Source organism: Nelusetta ayraudi, unplaced genomic scaffold, assembly GCF_046127955.1.
Source record: "Nelusetta ayraudi isolate G7.1 ecotype Tasmania unplaced genomic scaffold, CSIRO-AGI_Nayr_v1 ptg000042l, whole genome shotgun sequence".
Classification (NCBI taxonomy): domain Eukaryota; kingdom Metazoa; phylum Chordata; class Actinopteri; order Tetraodontiformes; family Monacanthidae; genus Nelusetta; species Nelusetta ayraudi.
In genome coordinates, this window is record NW_027466092.1 from 11,267,163 (window position 1) to 11,285,747 (window position 18,585).

At 42.9% G+C, this 18,585-nt stretch overlaps 3 protein-coding genes across 4 annotated transcripts; 1 reads left to right on the forward strand and 2 right to left on the reverse strand.

Moving 5' to 3' along the window:
• Positions 1-3,638: 3,638 nt before the first annotated feature.
• On the reverse strand, positions 3,639-6,010 carry LOC142894240 (stonustoxin subunit beta-like). The gene is made up of 5 exons (XM_076035507.1): positions 5,867-6,010; positions 5,277-5,318; positions 5,143-5,205; positions 4,732-4,871; positions 3,639-4,635 (listed from the first exon to the last, which is right to left on the reverse strand). The coding sequence occupies exons 1-5, from the start codon at positions 5,913-5,915 to the stop codon at positions 4,225-4,227; spliced, it is 705 nt and encodes a 234-aa protein (XP_075891622.1). The 5' UTR covers positions 5,916-6,010; the 3' UTR covers positions 3,639-4,224.
• A 1,035-nt stretch (positions 6,011-7,045) lies between these two features.
• On the reverse strand, positions 7,046-10,863 carry LOC142894241 (stonustoxin subunit beta-like). The gene is made up of 5 exons (XM_076035508.1): positions 10,601-10,863; positions 8,783-8,815; positions 8,628-8,690; positions 8,407-8,549; positions 7,046-7,746 (listed from the first exon to the last, which is right to left on the reverse strand). The coding sequence occupies exons 1-5, from the start codon at positions 10,647-10,649 to the stop codon at positions 7,333-7,335; spliced, it is 702 nt and encodes a 233-aa protein (XP_075891623.1). The 5' UTR covers positions 10,650-10,863; the 3' UTR covers positions 7,046-7,332.
• Positions 10,864-12,868: 2,005 nt separating this feature from the next.
• On the forward strand, positions 12,869-15,175 carry LOC142894242 (stonustoxin subunit beta-like). 2 transcript variants are annotated; one of them, XM_076035510.1, is made up of 5 exons: positions 12,869-13,404; positions 13,537-13,569; positions 13,696-13,746; positions 13,835-13,977; positions 14,074-15,175. In XM_076035510.1, exons 1-5 carry the CDS (start codon positions 13,353-13,355, stop codon positions 14,506-14,508), a joined length of 714 nt encoding a protein of 237 aa, XP_075891625.1. In that variant the 5' UTR covers positions 12,869-13,352; the 3' UTR covers positions 14,509-15,175. The 2 variants fall into 2 exon arrangements, with proteins under 2 accessions (XP_075891625.1, XP_075891624.1); XM_076035509.1 differs by having other exon boundaries at positions 13,696-13,977.
• Positions 15,176-18,585: the final 3,410 nt, after the last annotated feature.

Here is an 18,585-nt window from a genome sequence, read left to right on the forward strand (position 1 = left end):
GTTTCCAATGCTTTTGCTTTTTTATTGTAAGTTTATTATAAGTTTAGAACTTTAGAAATCAGCATGTGGGTAAGTGTGTGTGTTCAGGTTAGAGTTTAGTTGAGTAGCAGCCAGGTGGAGATGCCTGGAGAATGACGAGGGACTTAGCTGAGGGAGAGCTTTGTTCCTTCCCAACAGGTCACTGTCTGCCTCTTCCATTACGTTCAGTCCTCTTCCTCCTTAAAACGCTAGTTGGCAGTGCCACCTCCAGTTCACTGTGAGTATTCAGTTTTTTTCTTAATTCAAATTAAGCTTTCTTATCCTTTCTTTCCACGTCTCACCTCTCACTTTCCTTTGGTTCCGCTTCATATCCTTTGTCCTCCTTTGTTTGAAGTTCCCTCTGCCTTTCAGCTCAGGTGTCTCTGATTTCCAAACTTCCCTCTTCCCTCTTGTGTGATGTCATTTCCCATTTACCCCACTTCCTGTATCCTGCCTTGCTACAAAGGAAAAGTACTTTTCCAGTTCCAGAGCCAGTGACTGTTCTTTTTCATTCCTAAAATATTATAATATGATATAAAAGTATAATATATAAAAGTGTGAGTGGACTGGTAAATGGTGGTGGTAGGGTCATTGGGTGCCCACAAACTACTGACTCTGTCTTGGACTTCATTTGTGCTTCTGAAAGACGAATCAAAACTGTAAAACTTAAACCATTTAATACAACTTTTGTGGGTGCTGAGTTTCATTTTCAAATAGGGCTGGCGTCACCCATGATAAATACTCTTTAGCATGTCCCTGCAGTTTGCTGGATGTTGTGCGCAAACACAGTGAGTCCAGCAGGTGACACTGTCCTGTCATTCATGCTTCTATATGGTCACTATGCAGACCGTATGGAACCTGGCTAGTAATTCTTTAGCTTGACCAAGGGTGGTGTTGTTGAGCCAACACTGTACCCTCACATTGTGAGATGGCCCTTCAAAAATAAGTTCATAAGTTAAGGATCTCCATTACTTATAAAAAGAAAGAAAGAAAAACACTTAATATTTTTTGAGGTGATATCAATCTTCTCAAGTTTTTATTTATTTCAATTAAGGGAGGCATTTGGGGATATATATATTTTTTCTTATTTATTGTAAATTTATATGTTCCCTCACAGTCTGTCTACTGTCAGACCAGGAAGCAGCCCCTGCTGTTTTTATTGCCCCCCCGTTTTAAATATATATAGGTATACATATATTTTTTTTCCTATATGTTTCATCAATCCTTCACCAAAAACCCAAATATTGTTTTTATAAATAAAATAATAACATTTTTGGGACACTTGAGTCAAAATAAAGCAAATGTTATATTTTATTCTAGGAAGGGTCCTTCCTTTAAATGATTTATTGTGAAGTCAAAATACAACAACCCAGGATATATGCCACAGGATATTATCTTGCCACTAGAGGCCACTAAATCTCACCAACAGCAGCTTTAACGCTATAAACAGACTTTGACCCAGTGTCCCAGTGACATCGATAGCATTTGCACAGCGGGGCCACATGCCCGTCCATCGGCGTCACTAAACCACGCAGGACAGACGACAGGCACACGGAGGTGCGTGCACTGTCGTGCATGCGTTTTATCTACGTACTCGCGCAACAAAAGAGGAGAGAACCTGATGCTCCCAGCAGGCTGGAGTGCAGACAGCCGACCTGCAGCAACGTGACGGCAAACCTGCGGGGACCCAACGTGTTGGGGACAGACGAGTGAGGTGTTGGGCCAGCTGGGGATAATATCATAGGGGTGCAACGCGAGTGAGGAGGCGGCCACTGCCAACAGCTGCACACAATGTGATGACAGCCGCACCAGGACCACAAAGCAAGACTGAAACAACCTCTGAAGAACGCTAATAAAAAAAAAAATATTTGGCACTTGGCAGATATTGTGCCATCACGGACTAATAATTTCTATATTGAGAGTTATATGGGAGTTATTTGAGTCTATTTAAATTTTGAAATAATATAATCACAGAATAACATGTATATCTACATCTATATCTAGATAGATAGATAGATAGATGGATAGATAGATAGATAGATAGATAGATAGATAGATAGATAGACAGATAGATGATAGATAGATAGACAGATAGATAGAGACAGACAGACAGACAGACAGACAGACAGACAGACAGATACATAGTTGGTTTTCTCCTGATTGTTCAAAGCGCTTCAAGATGCCTTTGGTTGTGATTTAACTCTTTCCAAAAATAAAGTTGATTGATTGATTGACTTGGAAATGAGAGTTCATCATCTCTTCACCTTCATATTTGGATCCACGGCAGAAATCAGATCGGTTTGCCTTTAATTTTGTTTGACTTTCGCTTCAGCTGAGAGGGTGTAGAATGTAGGCCGGCTGCATGTCACGCTATATGTGTCATGAGCACTTTGCTCATGACACGAGCTTAGAGTTACCGCTGTCTCGCATGCCTGCCATAAGCTCATCCAGAATGCTCTCATCCAGGCGCTGCGGCTGTGATTATTCTGGGATCAGGTCTCTCCGGTTGTTGTTTTTTTTCTCTTCACTGCCGCTGATGTTTGTACCTGTCAGAGAGCTTTAAGTGTTCGACTTACAGGCTGTAAATTCTCACTGCGCTCAGCACATGAAACACCACATAAATCAGTCTTAAGTGTACTGCAGAGCTGATACACTTCTATATTGGTCGTCTCAGCTTTTACACTTGAATGGATGTGAAAGTGTAAAAATGATTTCAGGCTGAGTTTAAAAACTTAAAACTCAACTTAAAACTTTATACCAGTATAACATTAAAGCTAGCAGGCTAATTTTATCTCAATGAATATAATTACTATTGTTACTATTTTTAATATTGGCATTACTATTATAATTTTTTAAGTGTCACTATTTTGTTGTTATAAAAAAATTGCTATATTAAAAAAACAACTTTAGACATAGTGAATATAAATATAAGTTGCATCGATGCTGCTCAGCAATGAGGAGCAAAGCTGCAGGTTTTCTCTGCTCTGCAATGAATTCATTTTTATCATCATTTTCTCATGTTATGTTGATAATAACATAAAAGTGAATGATTAATTTGATTAAAGTAGTGCCTGTTGTATTAGTCTTTGCCAGATACAGGTCACCTGCACGACACAAGTGCTGTGTTTGTTTGTTTGTTTGCTGTGTTGTCTTGGCCACGAATGACCTTATACATGTGCGTATGTGTGTCACAGAGAGAAAGAGAGAGAGAGAGAGAGAGAGAGAGAGAGAGCTTTGACTGTATGGAACACTGGTGGGGTTCTCTTGGCGCTGGGCCCACCAGAGTGTGAATGAGTTTGTCCTGAGTCCGTCCATCTCGCCTCGAGCTCAGGGGCAGCGAGAGTCGAGGCTCCAGCTGTCGATGAGGGAAAGCGGCCTTTGATCTTATGCATCCAACTGAGACCCAATAAAACCTGAGATGGACCGGTTTATCTCAGAAGGGATGATAATGTTTTCAGAACTGTGCTGACCATCTGAGAAAGACAAAACTTCCTAAAAGGCCACCTGGAAAGAAAATGAAAATGTTTGGGCGTGTTGTTGCTCTCATCAAGACATCAGTGTCAAAGATACTGTGATTGAATGGCCACAGTTACAAAAACAAAAAGGCTAAAAACTTTTGATTTGATTTGATTTTTATTCATAATGTAATAAACATCAAATACATAAATGCGTTGGTTTTAAATATACAAAGAAAATATTAAAAACAATAAGCTGTGTTTATACAGATTCTGTATTAGGTTTATTAAATTTAACATCGAATTAGCTTTATTATAGTTTTTTTTTTATTAGGTTTGCTTGCTTGCATTTGTTGAGCTATTGTATGTAGTTAAATATGCAGAACGTCCTCCCACGTCCTTGTGAAACCATGGTGGGGTCAGTGACCTCACCCATGCCCCTCCCAGCTGGTCTTGGCTCCCCCCACTGGGACTGCCTCATTGTTGCCTACTTCCAAACAAGGTGCAAAAAGCTTTAGCAGGAAGCTAAAAACCCAGCATATTGAGAACAGACCCTGGAAGATCATTGTTGGTGCCAGGCTGCTCCACTGGTTTGTGTTTTGTAAAATAATAAATAATAATAGAAAAATCAGAAATTATCTAAACTAAATTATGTGTTATAAATAAACTCTTAAAAATATTAATAACACAATGGTAGTTAAAAGCAAGTTGCTCATCCACCAGTGGGCACCCTAAACAGTTTTGCCTTCAGTCACTCTGGTCTTTTCAATATTGTGCACCAGGACTGAATCCCCATCCAGAAACCTGGAAGAATCTTTTTGTCGAGTGCCGTTTTGACCGTGTGCAGCGGCGCCACCTCCCGCTCCGCCCCGTCACCTGTCACTGCATAGAAAGTAATGATCCCGGCCGGCTGGTCCAGGTAAACCCCGATGGTGGAGCAGTGAGGGACGTTGTCGATGTCCTTGTTTACGCCGTTGTACCAGATCTGGTAGCACGTCCCCGACCAGCACAGACCCCAGGACTCCTCATTCTCCCCCAGGCCGCTGGGCCCGGCGTTGGCCCTGCGACCAGCTCCTTCATAGGTGGCGCCGATCACCACCCAGCCGCTGAACTCCACCTCCCAGTAGGCCCTCATGTTCCAGATACCCTCCTTGCACACCACCTTTGGACGGACAAGATTAAAGGGGACGATCTGATACTGAAGACCTCATGAACTGAATGCATTAAACCCTTTGAGTGTGTTGGTGGTCTGACTTGCCTGCGGTGAGTACTCGTATCTCTCGGGTCGGTCCAGGACGGGGCAAACTTCCTCAGTCCTGCGGCACACCCTGGAGCCGCCATCCGAGACCCACAACATCTTGTTGGCGCTTTTATCATCCAAAGACAAATCCATCCAGTCTGTGGCAGAACATCAGTGCAATCAGAGTAATTCAAAAAATAGTTGGAAGTTACTGATTTTAGAATTGAATGGCCCAGTGTTCAACATTTATTGGTATATATTGGCACAAAGTGGAATTATTTAATCTTGTGCCCCGACTGCCACTAATAAGGATACAAAGACTAATATATAACTCATGTATATGTGTGTGTGTGTAGGTATATTACAAACTGGGACTTTAAGGGATTGAAATAAAATGAACAAGTACATAAATAAATAAGACCGTCATACACTTCTTCAGTTCGGCTCTGGTTGTTGGTTGTGGGATGTCTGACACATAAGGAGGAGTTTTCTCTGTAAAACAAGTAAAAAGGATGAAATAGGCTCATGGCATCCATGGTATTTCCACTCAGTGAGCAAATTACCTTCATTTTTCTTCTTGTTCCTTTTGGATTTCACTGTCCTCCCTAAAATAGTTTGGGTCAGAAGGTTACAGTGCGGAAACATGGTTTGGGACAACATTGTTTTGAACATTTTTGGAAAATCTGAAAAAGGTAAAGAGGTTTTTCAAAACCAACTGCGGCTGAAGGTAAAAAACTAAACAAAAAACTTTGTGTGGGGCAACAATTAAACGTGTGTTGATCAAATTCATGTCATATTCTACCTACCAATTCCGTCTGTCACGGGAAAGTATGTTTGCAGGAGCCAGTGCAGACAAAACCCCGGGTGTGGAAAACATGAAACCATTTATTTTAAATAAAACAACAAAAACTCCACCAAAGGTGTCCTCATGGGGTAGAAATTAAACACATTTAAAACAGGAGACTTAAACTGATAATTGAAACAGAACAAAAAAAAATAAAAAATCTGGACTAGACAAAGATACAATACGGCGAATGGAATTGGTTGAAGCTCCTCGTCTCTCAATGTGTGTAACTAATAGCAATACAAGTAAACTCTGACGAACGCAACATTAGCACACAAAAATAATTGACTGTTGATGCATTTACAGTACCTTGCTTGCTGCTTTTCTCCAAGACGATGATGTTTGCATTGGCCGGCATCTTGACCCAGGCTGGTTGTCCCCTCAGCAGACCCTCCTAAAGCTGCAAAGTCTTTGTCGTCTGCTTGACTTTTCTACCCTGCGTGAGGGTCAGCGTGGGGTCCAGGGTGAAGAAAGTGTCGGGGTCAGAGGAATGTGATTTCAACCGGGCGGTTAAAAAGGGGGCGTGCCGTGCACTTGACTTTGAGGTCAAATGCTTGAACAGCAGCTCGGGAATTTGACAAGGCTGAAACTTTAGCAGTGAGCTCAGAAAAGGGAGAAGACGGCAGCAAAGAGAACTGAAAGTCAGATTCAGGACGGGGGCCTGTCAAGGTTGTCAACTTAAAGCGTTGCAGGCTGGGACACAGGCCATATGTCTTTCTCACTCTGTAAGGTGTGCATCGCACTATGTTTATTTACTAATGAGTAATAAAGTTGAACAATTTTACTTGACGACTTTTGATGAAACAACACTTGCAAGTCAAGTTAAAGGTCCATTGCGCAGCATTAAAAGGCCTATTGGCAGGAAGTTATATTAAAAAGAATGTAACAATGTAAGTTCAGTACGGTATGCTACAGCTCAGGTCGCTATGCTTAAATTTACCTGTAATCACGTGAGCATGTGACACACCGTATTTTCTCAAATAATGGCCTGTAGCCAAAGTTAAAAGCTTGGTCTTATTTATAGGAAGAGGGAAGTCGTTGACAAATCCAAATAAAGGCTGACCTTCACATATGGGCCACCGTAAAAGTGCATTTACTGCGCAAGCGTGTCTCATGTAAAAATCTGAATTGTTCACTTCTACTATCTCAGGTCGGAGACGTACTGTTCGGTTGATGCAGAAATGTAATTGAGATTTCGCTGCATATTACAGTCCTGTCTGTCTGTTCCAGTTAATGTTTCACTTTTTTCATTGCCGAAAAAACATGTTGTCATTCTGTTGTGTATGAAGCAGAAGTGAACTCTTGTCAGGCATAGAAATGTAATCATCGGAGATGGGACTTATCCAGGCAACACTGGGCCTCTAAACTGGCCAGATTCTGTGTCCAATTTCTTGATGTACATTTGAGCAAATGTGACAAAAAAAAAAAAATCTGTCTGCAGAAGAAATACTTTCAACAGCAAGAAAACCGAATCAAAAGGTGTAAACAAACCTTTTCAAAACATACTAGCTTTATTTGCTCATTACATCTTAGAATTACTTACAAATCACATACATTCACACTCATAGACAGGTCCATGACTAAACAACAATATTAAAATGAAAAATAAATATAACAATAAATACACAAGGGAATAAACCTGGAGTGGTGCCGTCGACTCGGGGAAAGTTCAGAATGGAAGGAAAAAAAGAAATCTTAAACCTGTGTCGACGTGCTGACCACCCGCTGCTTCATTATCAAAGACTATAAAAACATAACAATGCCGTTTTATTTCTCTATTCATCCTTCTTTCTGATCAGGCAGCTGGACTGTGTGCCCATCCAGAAGCCTGGGATCAACTTCCCCGTGAAGGAGCCCTTGATCTGCTGCAGCAGCTTGACCTCCTTGGCTGCCCCCGGACCCTCCTCCACGACATAGAAGTTGAGGATGCCCGCCGGCTGGTCCAGGTAGATGCCGATGGTGGTGCACTTGGCGACGTCGGTGATCTCCACGCTCTGGCTTTTGTGCCAGGCGTAGTAGCAGGAGCCGCTCCAGCCGAAGCCCCAGGACTCCTCATTCTCGCCGAGGCCACAGGACCCGTGGCTGTTCCTGCGCCCGGCACGCTCGTACGCCACGCCGACGACCACCCATCCTGAAAACTCCACCTCCCAGTATCCCCTGAAGCCCAGGATGCCCTCTTTGCAAAGGACCTTTTGGCGAGGAAGGTGAGAACATGATAGATGAGAGGTCAATTCGACTGGCAACGGCTACATCGAACATATCTTATATTTACATTACATTACATTTGCATTCAAAAATGTGAGCGCTGTCCTGCAGTGAAAGTCCATACTTTGCTTCTTATGCTTGCCCCACTTTGTGGAATGTATCACAGCATTAGAATTTGTGATGTCACAAGAGGCCCTGAACCTCTGCTTTATACCTTTCCCAAGTTGCTGACAGCACCCCCAGCAAGTTGTTGTTTTTACTGTTTTACTCGTGTCCATCCTCTTACTTTACGGTTGAGTAAACAGTAAAATGTGAATACATACCAATGTTAGCTAAGTTGATAAAATGTTGATAATATTTTTGTTCAAAAGCCAATGTTGGTTTTCCTGTCGGTATCATTTACTACTACCACTGAAAATAGACTCATTGCCTATCTGAAGCGTGTGGTCCTGCCATTACATGGCAGTGGAATTCTGTGGTAAGATGTGATCGGGTGTGAAAGCTAATTGTTGAGTTGCAATTTGCAGTCTTACCACCAGAGACCACTAAATCTTACACACTTAGCCTTTAAAACCTTTTTTTCCCGAACTACTACCTTGTCCTAAGATAATTACTACTCTGCCGCTGAGATCTTCATCACGTACCTGCGGGGCGTACTCGTACCGTTCTGGCCTGTCCAGAACGGGACAAGTGACGTTATCGGTCATTCGAGCCACTTTGGCACCGCCTTCTGTGATCCACAGCATCTTATTGGCTGTCTTGTCATCCATAGTTAGATTAAACCAGTCTAGATAGCAGAAGTAAAAGATGGATGCTGTGACAAATGCAAAGTTTAAATTAAATCGTGAAATGACATTAAACTCACGCTTGATGAGGTCGGCTCTGCATTTGGGCTCGGGGATGTTTGGCTCGTACGCCGGAATCTTCTCTGAGGAGGCGATGAGGGAACAACATTAAAGTGGAGATTTTTTTTTTCCAGCTTTGTGAGATAATCCTTTAACAACAATGTGACCGTCTTACCAGTGGGTTCTTTTCCAGCTTTGGCTTTCTTGGCTATATAAAAAAAGAGAGAGAAATAAAAAGTTTGTTTTAACTCGAGCATCAGCAGCAGGAAACAGTCCGGTGTGTCCCAATGAAGGGTCAAGTGAGTCGCTGCAAAGTGGGTAAACTTTGAAACTCCGAGTCAGATCATCACATCAGCGAGTGCTTTGTGGGCGATTGGTGGCGGGCGGCCGCCTGGACCGGGCTCAGGATCCCTCGCAGGCTGCCACGGCAGAGCATGAGAGCGCTCCGTCGGATAAGATGTGCATCCTTAACGTCAGATTAGCAGAGGATGCGGATGTAATGTGCGCTAACGGGGTCAACAGCCAGTGAAAGCTGAGAGGTGACATTTTAATTTACAAGTAGATCATCTGTAGTAATGAAGAAAAAACATCTAATGATAAAGTGACAGTTGTGATAAATTAAGGATGCTCAGAGTCAAAGATGCAGAAAATGTTTGTCAGCTGCCGCAGTTTGGATTCTTAGATTAAACAATGTGTCACCATCTTCCCCATGGGGACTTTAACTGCATAACAAGCTGATCCCTGCAGTGCCAGTGGCATAACTCATCCTCTGACGTCAAGTGTACAAACGCAGGACAAAAAAAAAAAAGAAGACACAAAAACCCCCTTTTGATTTGCCATGCCGGCAAAATACACAAACGGCCAAACAAGTGATGACTTTGAAATAAGATGATCAGTATGTCGAGCAGTAAAGGGAAGCTAACAAGGGCAAAATAAATCAAAAAGTCATGTGGAGCAGCGAGCCGCGGCCCCTGACAGCCAGGCCGAGGTGAGGCTCTGCCGGGTCTAAATCCACTTGTCATCATCGTCCACGTTTCCTCACACTTAATGGTTATTTTTACGCCGCGCGGCATGCGTGTCATGTCTGAATGAGCTGATATTTATCTCTGGGCTGACTGGGGGGAGGCCGCGCCGAGAATGCTCTGCCACCTGTCTGGATTTAGGGCAAGGTGATGAAAATAACTGCTTTGTCCGCTCTCATTACAAGCCGGCACAAAACATGTGGCTGGATGCCACCATGTGACCAATTACACGGCGGAGGGATTCGGACTCGCAGGCTTCAAATGACCGCGTGTAGCGTCGTTTTGGCAGCAAAAAGTACATTTTAATTAACATCAACTTGTTTAAAGAGCTTAAAATTACATTGGAAATGCATTCTAATTTATTTATTTGAAGTCGTGCGGTGAGTCAGTATCTAATTCTACAAGTGATGGAGCCTTTATCTGCCTCTTATGCTGACGCCGCTGAGTTTTGGTTGAATCACCCGGAATATTCCGGCTCCAATCCTGCTCAGTTGGCTTTATGTGGCCCCGGCGGCATATTAAATCTGAGCAGAATGTTAAGTCTTTTTTTTTTTTTTTTTTTTTCTAAATGCAGATGATGTTGACACTCGCGGGCCCGGCACTCGCAGGGCACTAAAACCATTAAAGGCCTCCTCATAACGACAAGCGTGAAATCAGCCGGTAAATTATTGCACTTTTCACAGAGTCGTAAACTTCTAGTGACCCATTCACTCCGGATCCGCCTCGGAGGATAATAAAATATGTCCTACATTAAGGAAAGAAAAGAGTCACTGCTGAACACACAGGCCGGGGTTATTAAATAAGCACATTGAAAGCCGCTGCTGATAAATGAATCTGTTTAGGGCGCATTAAGCGGTGCTAAACGATTTGGAATAAAGCTTTATTGTATAAATGAGCAATTTAGCTGCTTCTTTCCACCCAGGTGCAGATTAGTAACATAAAAAACAACAGGCTGTAATAGTGATAATCACCTTTGTCTGACTTGCGGCTGTCAGAGATGATCCTGGTGGTCGTGGGCATCTTGATCTCAGCCTGGGTTTCACGTTTTGTCTCGAAATAGGATAATTCTCCTGTCTTCGTTGCATGGCAGCTGAATGCCACACTTATATACCTCTAATGCAGGAAAGAGGTGAGGGCATCGGATCCGGCGGCGCCTCACGCTCAGCTCCCGGCCAATAGGATGAGGCCGGCCCGTAACTGGAGTCGGCCGCCTCTGTTTTTCCTAAAAATGGCGAGATGAATGTTTCGATGTACAAATACCCCCCCCCCCCCCCCCCGCTCCCTCCAGACGCACACACACACACACACACACACACACACACACACACACTTCTCAAACTCCACCTACCCCATCGCACCCTCATTGATCTTTACACATTGCTCAGTGACAGCATGGATGCATGCAGATACAAACACACACACACACACACACACACACACACACACACACACACACACACACACACACACACACACACACACGCACGCGCGCGCACACTGAGCCGGCAGTGGGGCTGCAATATGGCGTGGGAAACAGGTGTTAATGTAGCACTCTGGCAGCATGGATCTATCCGAAGCGTGAGAAGAGACTCGTCTATATATAAAGTTCCATGACAAGGAATCATTAACGCAGTGTCTGAAAGTGGTAGAGATTGTATGAAAGTTTTGTGAGCAACGGCCAGAATCTCAGGACCATAATCCATGATCCAGATGGAGGCCATCTGGTTGTTGTCTGAGGAAAAGGAGAAACCTTGTTGAAAAACTGACCTGATGATAAATGATGAAAAATCTGTCAACGCAACAACTTTACGTTTCAAAATAATGAGATTGCGTGGGCGGATTAATTGAAATAGTGAGAAAAAAAACAACTCATAAAACAATGGTTTCAAAATAACGGCTTTGGTCATTTGCATTTTAAAAACATTAACATGTTGCCTCAACTAAATGAGACACTTCTTGAAACAATGACGTACCATCTTAAAGATAAGGCACTTTCTCTCAATATTGATGACTGTATGAATGACTTCTGTCATTATTCGCAGATCTACAAAAAAGTCTCGCAAGATCATTTTTTCTGAAGACTCATTCAGAAAATAGACCATAAAACCTGAGACATCCTGACCCAACGCGGCATTCAACAGCTTCATAGAACTTAGTAATAGAGTGTATATTTACTGTATAGATGTCAGATGGTAAAAGTCATAACATAAATACAACCCAGTAACCTACATATACTGGTTCGGGCGTGAGTGTCTTTGGCTGCAGGTCGCTGTTGCCAGGCTCAGCTGTAGCTCTACCCTCCTGACCCGGCTTATCACATTAACCCAGTGCAGTCGGAGGCCTTGATGCACATAGCATGAGTTACAGTAAAAAGCATGTCTCTGCTCGTAAAACCCTCCCACACCCTCTGTGATGTGTCCGCCGCCGCTGCGAGCCGTCGGTCCGAGGCGGTAAAAGCTCGGGAGCCGAGCCAAACGCTGAAGTCACGGCTTTCTCGTCCCCATGACCCGTCGGCCTCGATGAGACGAGTGAGCGATGGGCCAGATTAAAGAGCAACTAAAGTACTTGACGCATTCCGGAAACGTAAAGGTAGCAGAACATTGCACTACTAGCAGCCAAAAAGGGTTTTGTTGAGGTGGAGGCGAGTGGCTGATGGCTCAGTGTGTGTGTGTGTGTGTGTGTGTGTGTGTGTGTGTGTGTGTGTGTGTGAAAACGTGTCTCTGTCTGCTTTAGGTTTCAGGCTCCAGACTCCCCACTGACAGACATGTGATCTTGGCCACAGTACACTCTGTGGCTCTTCCTCAAAGTGGTGACCTCCAAGCTTTTTCTACACCTCTGATTTTATTCTATAGGTGAGCGGGGGTCAGTGTGCTGCCTAAAAGTTAACCATGAGGGAAAGAGTGTTGAGAAATTACTAAACAAAGACTTCAAATGCAAGCGTTTGCAGATTAATGGGTAAACCTGCAAATAAATATGCACATAAAATAAATATGTCCTGAAGTTCCTTCAAGCAGCCTGGTTTGTCTGATTGTACAAGAAAATTCCATTAAATATTCAGAAATCAGCATAATTAGTCCTCTGTTTAAAGCCTCCATCACAAAAGTGCTTGTCGTCTCTATCACACATTTAACATTGGATTGAAAGCTAGTTATTCAAAGCAAGCAACTTCTTGGGGGAGTGTTGATGTCATTGATCTGGGAGATAAGTATGTGTCCTTTGTGACATCATAAAGGGTGTTTTAGCATGGCCAATTAGAAAGTGAAGCAAGCAAAAAACCTTTGTTCAACGACAACATTAGAGATATTTCTGACTTTTGCATAATTTGGAAGCTTTCAGGATTGAAAACAAACCATGAACAAGAAAAAAAGGTAATGCAGCAGATTTTCATATTACATGTGTGCACATTATTACCTAACAGGACTAGAGTAGCACGCCGCAATGAGCCCAGACCTCGTATTTCAAGTTGTGTGTCTCATTGCAAAGACGTGACCGGATGGTGGAAAAATCCAAAACACAGATCCACCTGGATAAACACTGGCTCTGCCCAGAATACCCAGGTTGGTTCGGCCCATTACCAGGGCTCATCATCTCAACATACCTTTCAGGGAGGACCACTCACCCATCCTCACCCATCCTCCAGACCTTTAATGCCCCTCATCCAGAAGGTTATATAAAGAAAGAACTGACCAACGGCCACATTCAACACCAGTCAGAACCGTGAAGATGCCGACCAGCGCTTCCAACCAGACGATCTTGCCTGCAGCTGGCAGAACGGGTGAGGAAACTTCTTTTCATATTCCATCGACGAAGACTAGATTTTGTCATTAGGTTTTGATCACAAAGTCTTTGGGCTAAAACTAGAATGTTCTCCACGCACACTGTCAAAGCTGCTCTTCTACATTTTCAGGCACCAGAGCCAAAGATGAGGCTCCTCAACCAGGTAAGCTTTCGAAATCATAATTAAACAAACGCAAAACTGTGATAGTGACAGTTTGATGTGGGTTTCTTCCACTCTTCCATCCTGACTTCCAGATATAATCAACTTCCTCTCTTTCTCGTCCTACAGCCTACGAGCCCAACATCCCAGAGCCCACACACAGAGCCGATCTTCTCAAATGTGAGAATACTTGCTTGTTTTTTTATTTCTTTTAAGTCTTACTCCCACTCTTACTTTTTCCTCTGTGACACTCTCCCAATCCTTGCAGACTGGACCAACCTGTCCCTGGATGACAAGACAGCCAACAAGCTGCTGTGGATCACAGAAGGCGGATCCAAGGTGTCCCGCATGACAGACGATGTGACCTGTCCCGTCCTGGACAGACCGGAGAGGTACGAGCACGTCCCCCAGGTGGGTTTCATCAAACAGCCACAAAACTACTCAAATAATTGAATGTTTCAATAGAAACAAGAGCGCTTGGATGATTCCGTCCGCTTCTCCTCAAAGGTGGTTTGTAAGGAAGGCATCCTGGGCACCAGGGCATACTGGGAGGTGAGATATTCCGGCTGGGTGGTGGTCGGAGTCGCCTACGAGGGAGCAGGGAGGCGGGCCGGTGACGGCCCCTGCGGCCTGGGGGAGAATGACCAGTCCTGGGGTATCGGGTGGGGAGGGTCTCACTACCAGGTGTGGTCCGACGGCACCAGCAAAGACATCTGGGACGTCCCCCAGCACACCAGGATCGGGGTTTACCTGGACCAGCCGGCGGGCCTCGTCAGCTTTTATGCGGTGGAGGAGGCAGAGGGGGAAGAAAGGGAAGGGGCCAAAGGGGAGCAGCAGGTGAAGCTGCTGCGGCGGGTGAGGAGCTCCTTCAAGGGCCGGATGCTGGCAGGATTCTGGCTGGGACAGAAGTCGTCCTGTTCCTTGGTCAAACCAGACGAGTAGGAGCTGAACGTGGGAGAATCCGAGATTTAAACGCATGTCGTTGTGTATATAGAAGTATTAATAGGTCCAACATTGAGAAAAATCTTCTCTATGTTTTCTGGCAGCAGTCTGTAGCTCAGGCCAGTCAGGCAATTTTCCACAAATGAGGAAAGTCTGCCCTCTACTTCTTTCGCTGAGTTGATATTTTAGAAAAGTTTGGCACTGAAATCAGAGCATTATGATGTATCACTGACACCTCTACCAGGTTTACAGCAACACCTTCAACCAGGGTGCCTTTTGAGACCGTTTTACTGTTGTTGTTGTTTTGTTTTTTTCCCCCCTCCAACATGTGGAAGGTCTAACATCTGTTTCAATCAGGAGGCTGTAAACAGAGGGCTAAGTATGTTTTCTGGAGACCAAGAGTCTATGGACACTGAAAAGCTGCTAATTTTTGTTTTTGTGTCTGGTTTAATATTTAAGTTATACACTAATGTTATGCAAATTTGAATGTAAAATGTGTTTTCAAGCGATGTATTTTGTCTGTTAAGTACAGTTTTGCAGATGTAATGCAAACAATTTATCTCTCATACTCGCTATATTGTATGAACTAATCAAAGTAAAACTCGGTTTTCAAATCATTTCAATAACGACTCAGCATTACTGACATCTAAACATCACTGTCTGCCTTTGTGTTAAGGCAGCGTGACTGTAACGGAAGCAGCCAAGAGTGTTACTGCACTGATTACAAAACAGGGAAGTTCTTCATTGTGGAAAGGACCTGAATAAGCTTCATAAAATTGATGGTTGAATAACTTTTCCTTCTCAGTAATGGGGAAGAATGTCACCCAAGTCCCATTTCAGAGACAAAACTTTTATATTCACCATGATGTGTCTGTAAAATATTTACCAAAGCTGATTTCACCTCAGAACAAGTCACCATTTTGAGTTACATCATAACAGAGCTGCGTAATGTCACCGCAGTCCCTTTCAATCCTATTTTAGTCTTTTATTATGCAACAAAATAAGCAAATAAATCTGACGCGTCTCTCCAAGCTTTCAGCGCTCTTTGCAGGTGTCAGAGGGGGATCTGGACGAACTAAATATACATAAAACCTCACCCGTAAAAACAACCGTCTGATTTATGGTGAATGGAGAGAGGCCTGGTGCGACGTTTGTTCTGCTGCAACCCCAGCCGAGTTGTCAGCAGTGTTTAGGAATACCGGTGGGAAGCACAGCAACATCAATCCATCACTGGTGCCACGCGAGGCATTCTGACTGTGTGTCGTACCTTGTGCCACTCGGGGTCTTCCATTCCTCCCCTTCCCCTGATGAGGCTGCGTGCAGTAAAAAAACTAAACCTAAACTAAACTTGTTTAGTTTAGTTTAAAAGCAGATCCTGGAAGGAAATAATGTGAGTGAGCGTATCTGTCCGAGGGAGCCAGTCTGGGTGAGGTGAAGTGGGAAGTTCGTCGGGAGTTGCGGGACTTAAATTCAGCAATTGCCTCGTTGATTATACTTAGTAAAAGGCCTCAAGGTGCGAGAGACATGAATATATTACATGAAATTTAGGGTGTGCTTACAAAACTTGTATTAGCAGCATCATTCCATCAGTCCTCTGCTTCAAGCTGCACAGTTACTGCATGAATCAGATGGTGCGTGTGTGAACCACTGACTGTACATAAAGATGGACGTAATTAACTGTTGTGAAAAAAAAAGAGCCTAAATGAAGAGTGTTGTAAATATCTAGGCTTCTGAACAGGTGATCCCAAAACCGTAGGTGATGTCACACTGACTCTGCCTATCTTAAACAGTTATATAATAACATATATTCACTACTTACAATGATATAAATTTTAGATAGCCAAAATATATTTTTTTAAAAAGCATTTACAAAAGAAACAACAACAACAAAATAATTATAACACAACCTAATGTGTAAACTTGACATGAAGGTTTATACAGAAAATAAGCAACTATGTTGTTGGAGAAAGTAATTTTGTTTATGTGCATCAATATTCAACATAAATCATGCAAGGCCTTGTGGATTTTTTTTAAATTAATTACTGCTATTGCAGGGAAGTCAGACATAATGTAAATTTATGATGGAGCCCCACTGCAAGGTGCAGTATTAAGCAAAAATGCAGTTTAATAGTGTTTCTTAACATTATGTGTCTATCTGAAAATTCCTCATAAAATCCATCATGTACCACCTTTGCATGTTCTACTTTTCACAAAACAACCACACATAGATTTCTGCCTTTTGTGATGTCACAAATGGCATCGTTATCTCTCCCAGAGTAGTGACAACAAATTCAGCCTGCTGCTGCAACCTCCTTGTTTACGTCTCCTTTCAAACATGCTGGAAACAGCAAAGCATAATTTTTTCTGTTTGTTTCCCAACTTTTAGGCTGTACGTTGAGCGTCACTGACCTATAAAGTAGCAGAGGTGTAGCTTTGAGGTCACCACCTTGAGGAAGCGCTGCAGAGTGTACTGTGGCCAAGATCACATGTCTGCCAGTGGGGAGTCTGGAGCCTGAAACGTATAGGACACACACACACACACACACACACACACACACACACACACACACACACACACACACACACACACACACACAGTCATCAGGCGCTCATCGCTCAAGGCCTTTGACTGCTCTCACCGAACATCTCTTCAGCCCGAGCTTTACACCCTTTGACAGACGACTCACAGTTTAAGCATCTGACAAAGCCACAGCAAAGTTTGACTGGAGGCTGTAAACAAAGGGCTAATAGTCTGTTTTCTTGGAGGTCATGCAAAGTAGCCCCACTGGAGTTTATGTAAGAATAGAGTTGAAAATGTCAAACGTTTAATCTGGAAGACTTTTTTGTTGCTGTTGTTTTTTCCAGAATGAGTCACGTCACCTGACAATCAGCTGGTCTCAGTGAGAGGATCTAATATAGTCTCTGTCTCTCCCTAGTGGCGATTTACAGTATAGCTCGGGGGCTATTCTCATTCTCTCATATTTCAGAACACACACGGAAACACTGTCTCGAAAGAAACATCTTTTTTTCTAAAAAAAAACAACAACAACAACATATATATATATATATATATATATATATATATATATATATATATATATATATATATATATATGTATGTATGTATATATATATATATATATATATATATATATATATATATATATATATATATATATATATATATATATATATATATATATATATATATATATATATATATATATATATATATATATAAAAAATAAAAAAATAAAATAAAATAAGAGTTAGGGCGTTTTCACACCAGGAAAGTCCTTAGTTCGCTTTCTTTGGTCCGGACCAAAATACAATGTGTCTTTTTGGTTTTGTGAGAGTCCCAGGATTTGACAACAAACCCACATTGTGTGCAAAGATCGTGCAAATCATTGGACAAAACGGTACGGGTCGGGGTAAACAATCGTGGATCTCCAGCGTGCTGCATTCGTTGTGCTCATGTTTGTTTGTTTTTCCACGCAAACACAAGCGTTTGCAGGTAATTTGGAGCATCAGAAGCTTTGGATGCAACGTCGATTTTGTGAGATGTTTACCATTTTGCGACATCGAAGACGTTTGGCAAGAAGCGTCTCCTCATTGCTCCACGTTGAACCACGACTCATGTTCGCCTGACGGTCCGACGACGTGCTACTAAACTTTCTACTATCATCCCGTTGCATATTTGATATATTTTCCATGTTGCATTGATATCCCACTGTAGCAGATGAGTGAAAACAGTGCCCTCTGTAGGTAAATGTAGTTTACAACAGTTTATTTTCCTTTTCTTTCTTTCTTTCAAGCAACTCAAACGTCAATTATCAACGCAGGATGCACACAACGCTACAAGCGGGCAAAGAAGAAAGATAAAAACTTTTATCAAATGAATAGTGGCAGGCTTGTACCGCTGATTGTGCTCGTGGGAACCAAAAACGCAGTGGTCACTTCACTCCTCATGGAGCAGAAAAATGAAACCTGGTCAATACCTTGCGATATCCTCCAGAGATGCGAACAACTCGCGGATGTCTGTCCAGAGGGTTGCGGTACAGTAGCGCACACCCACGG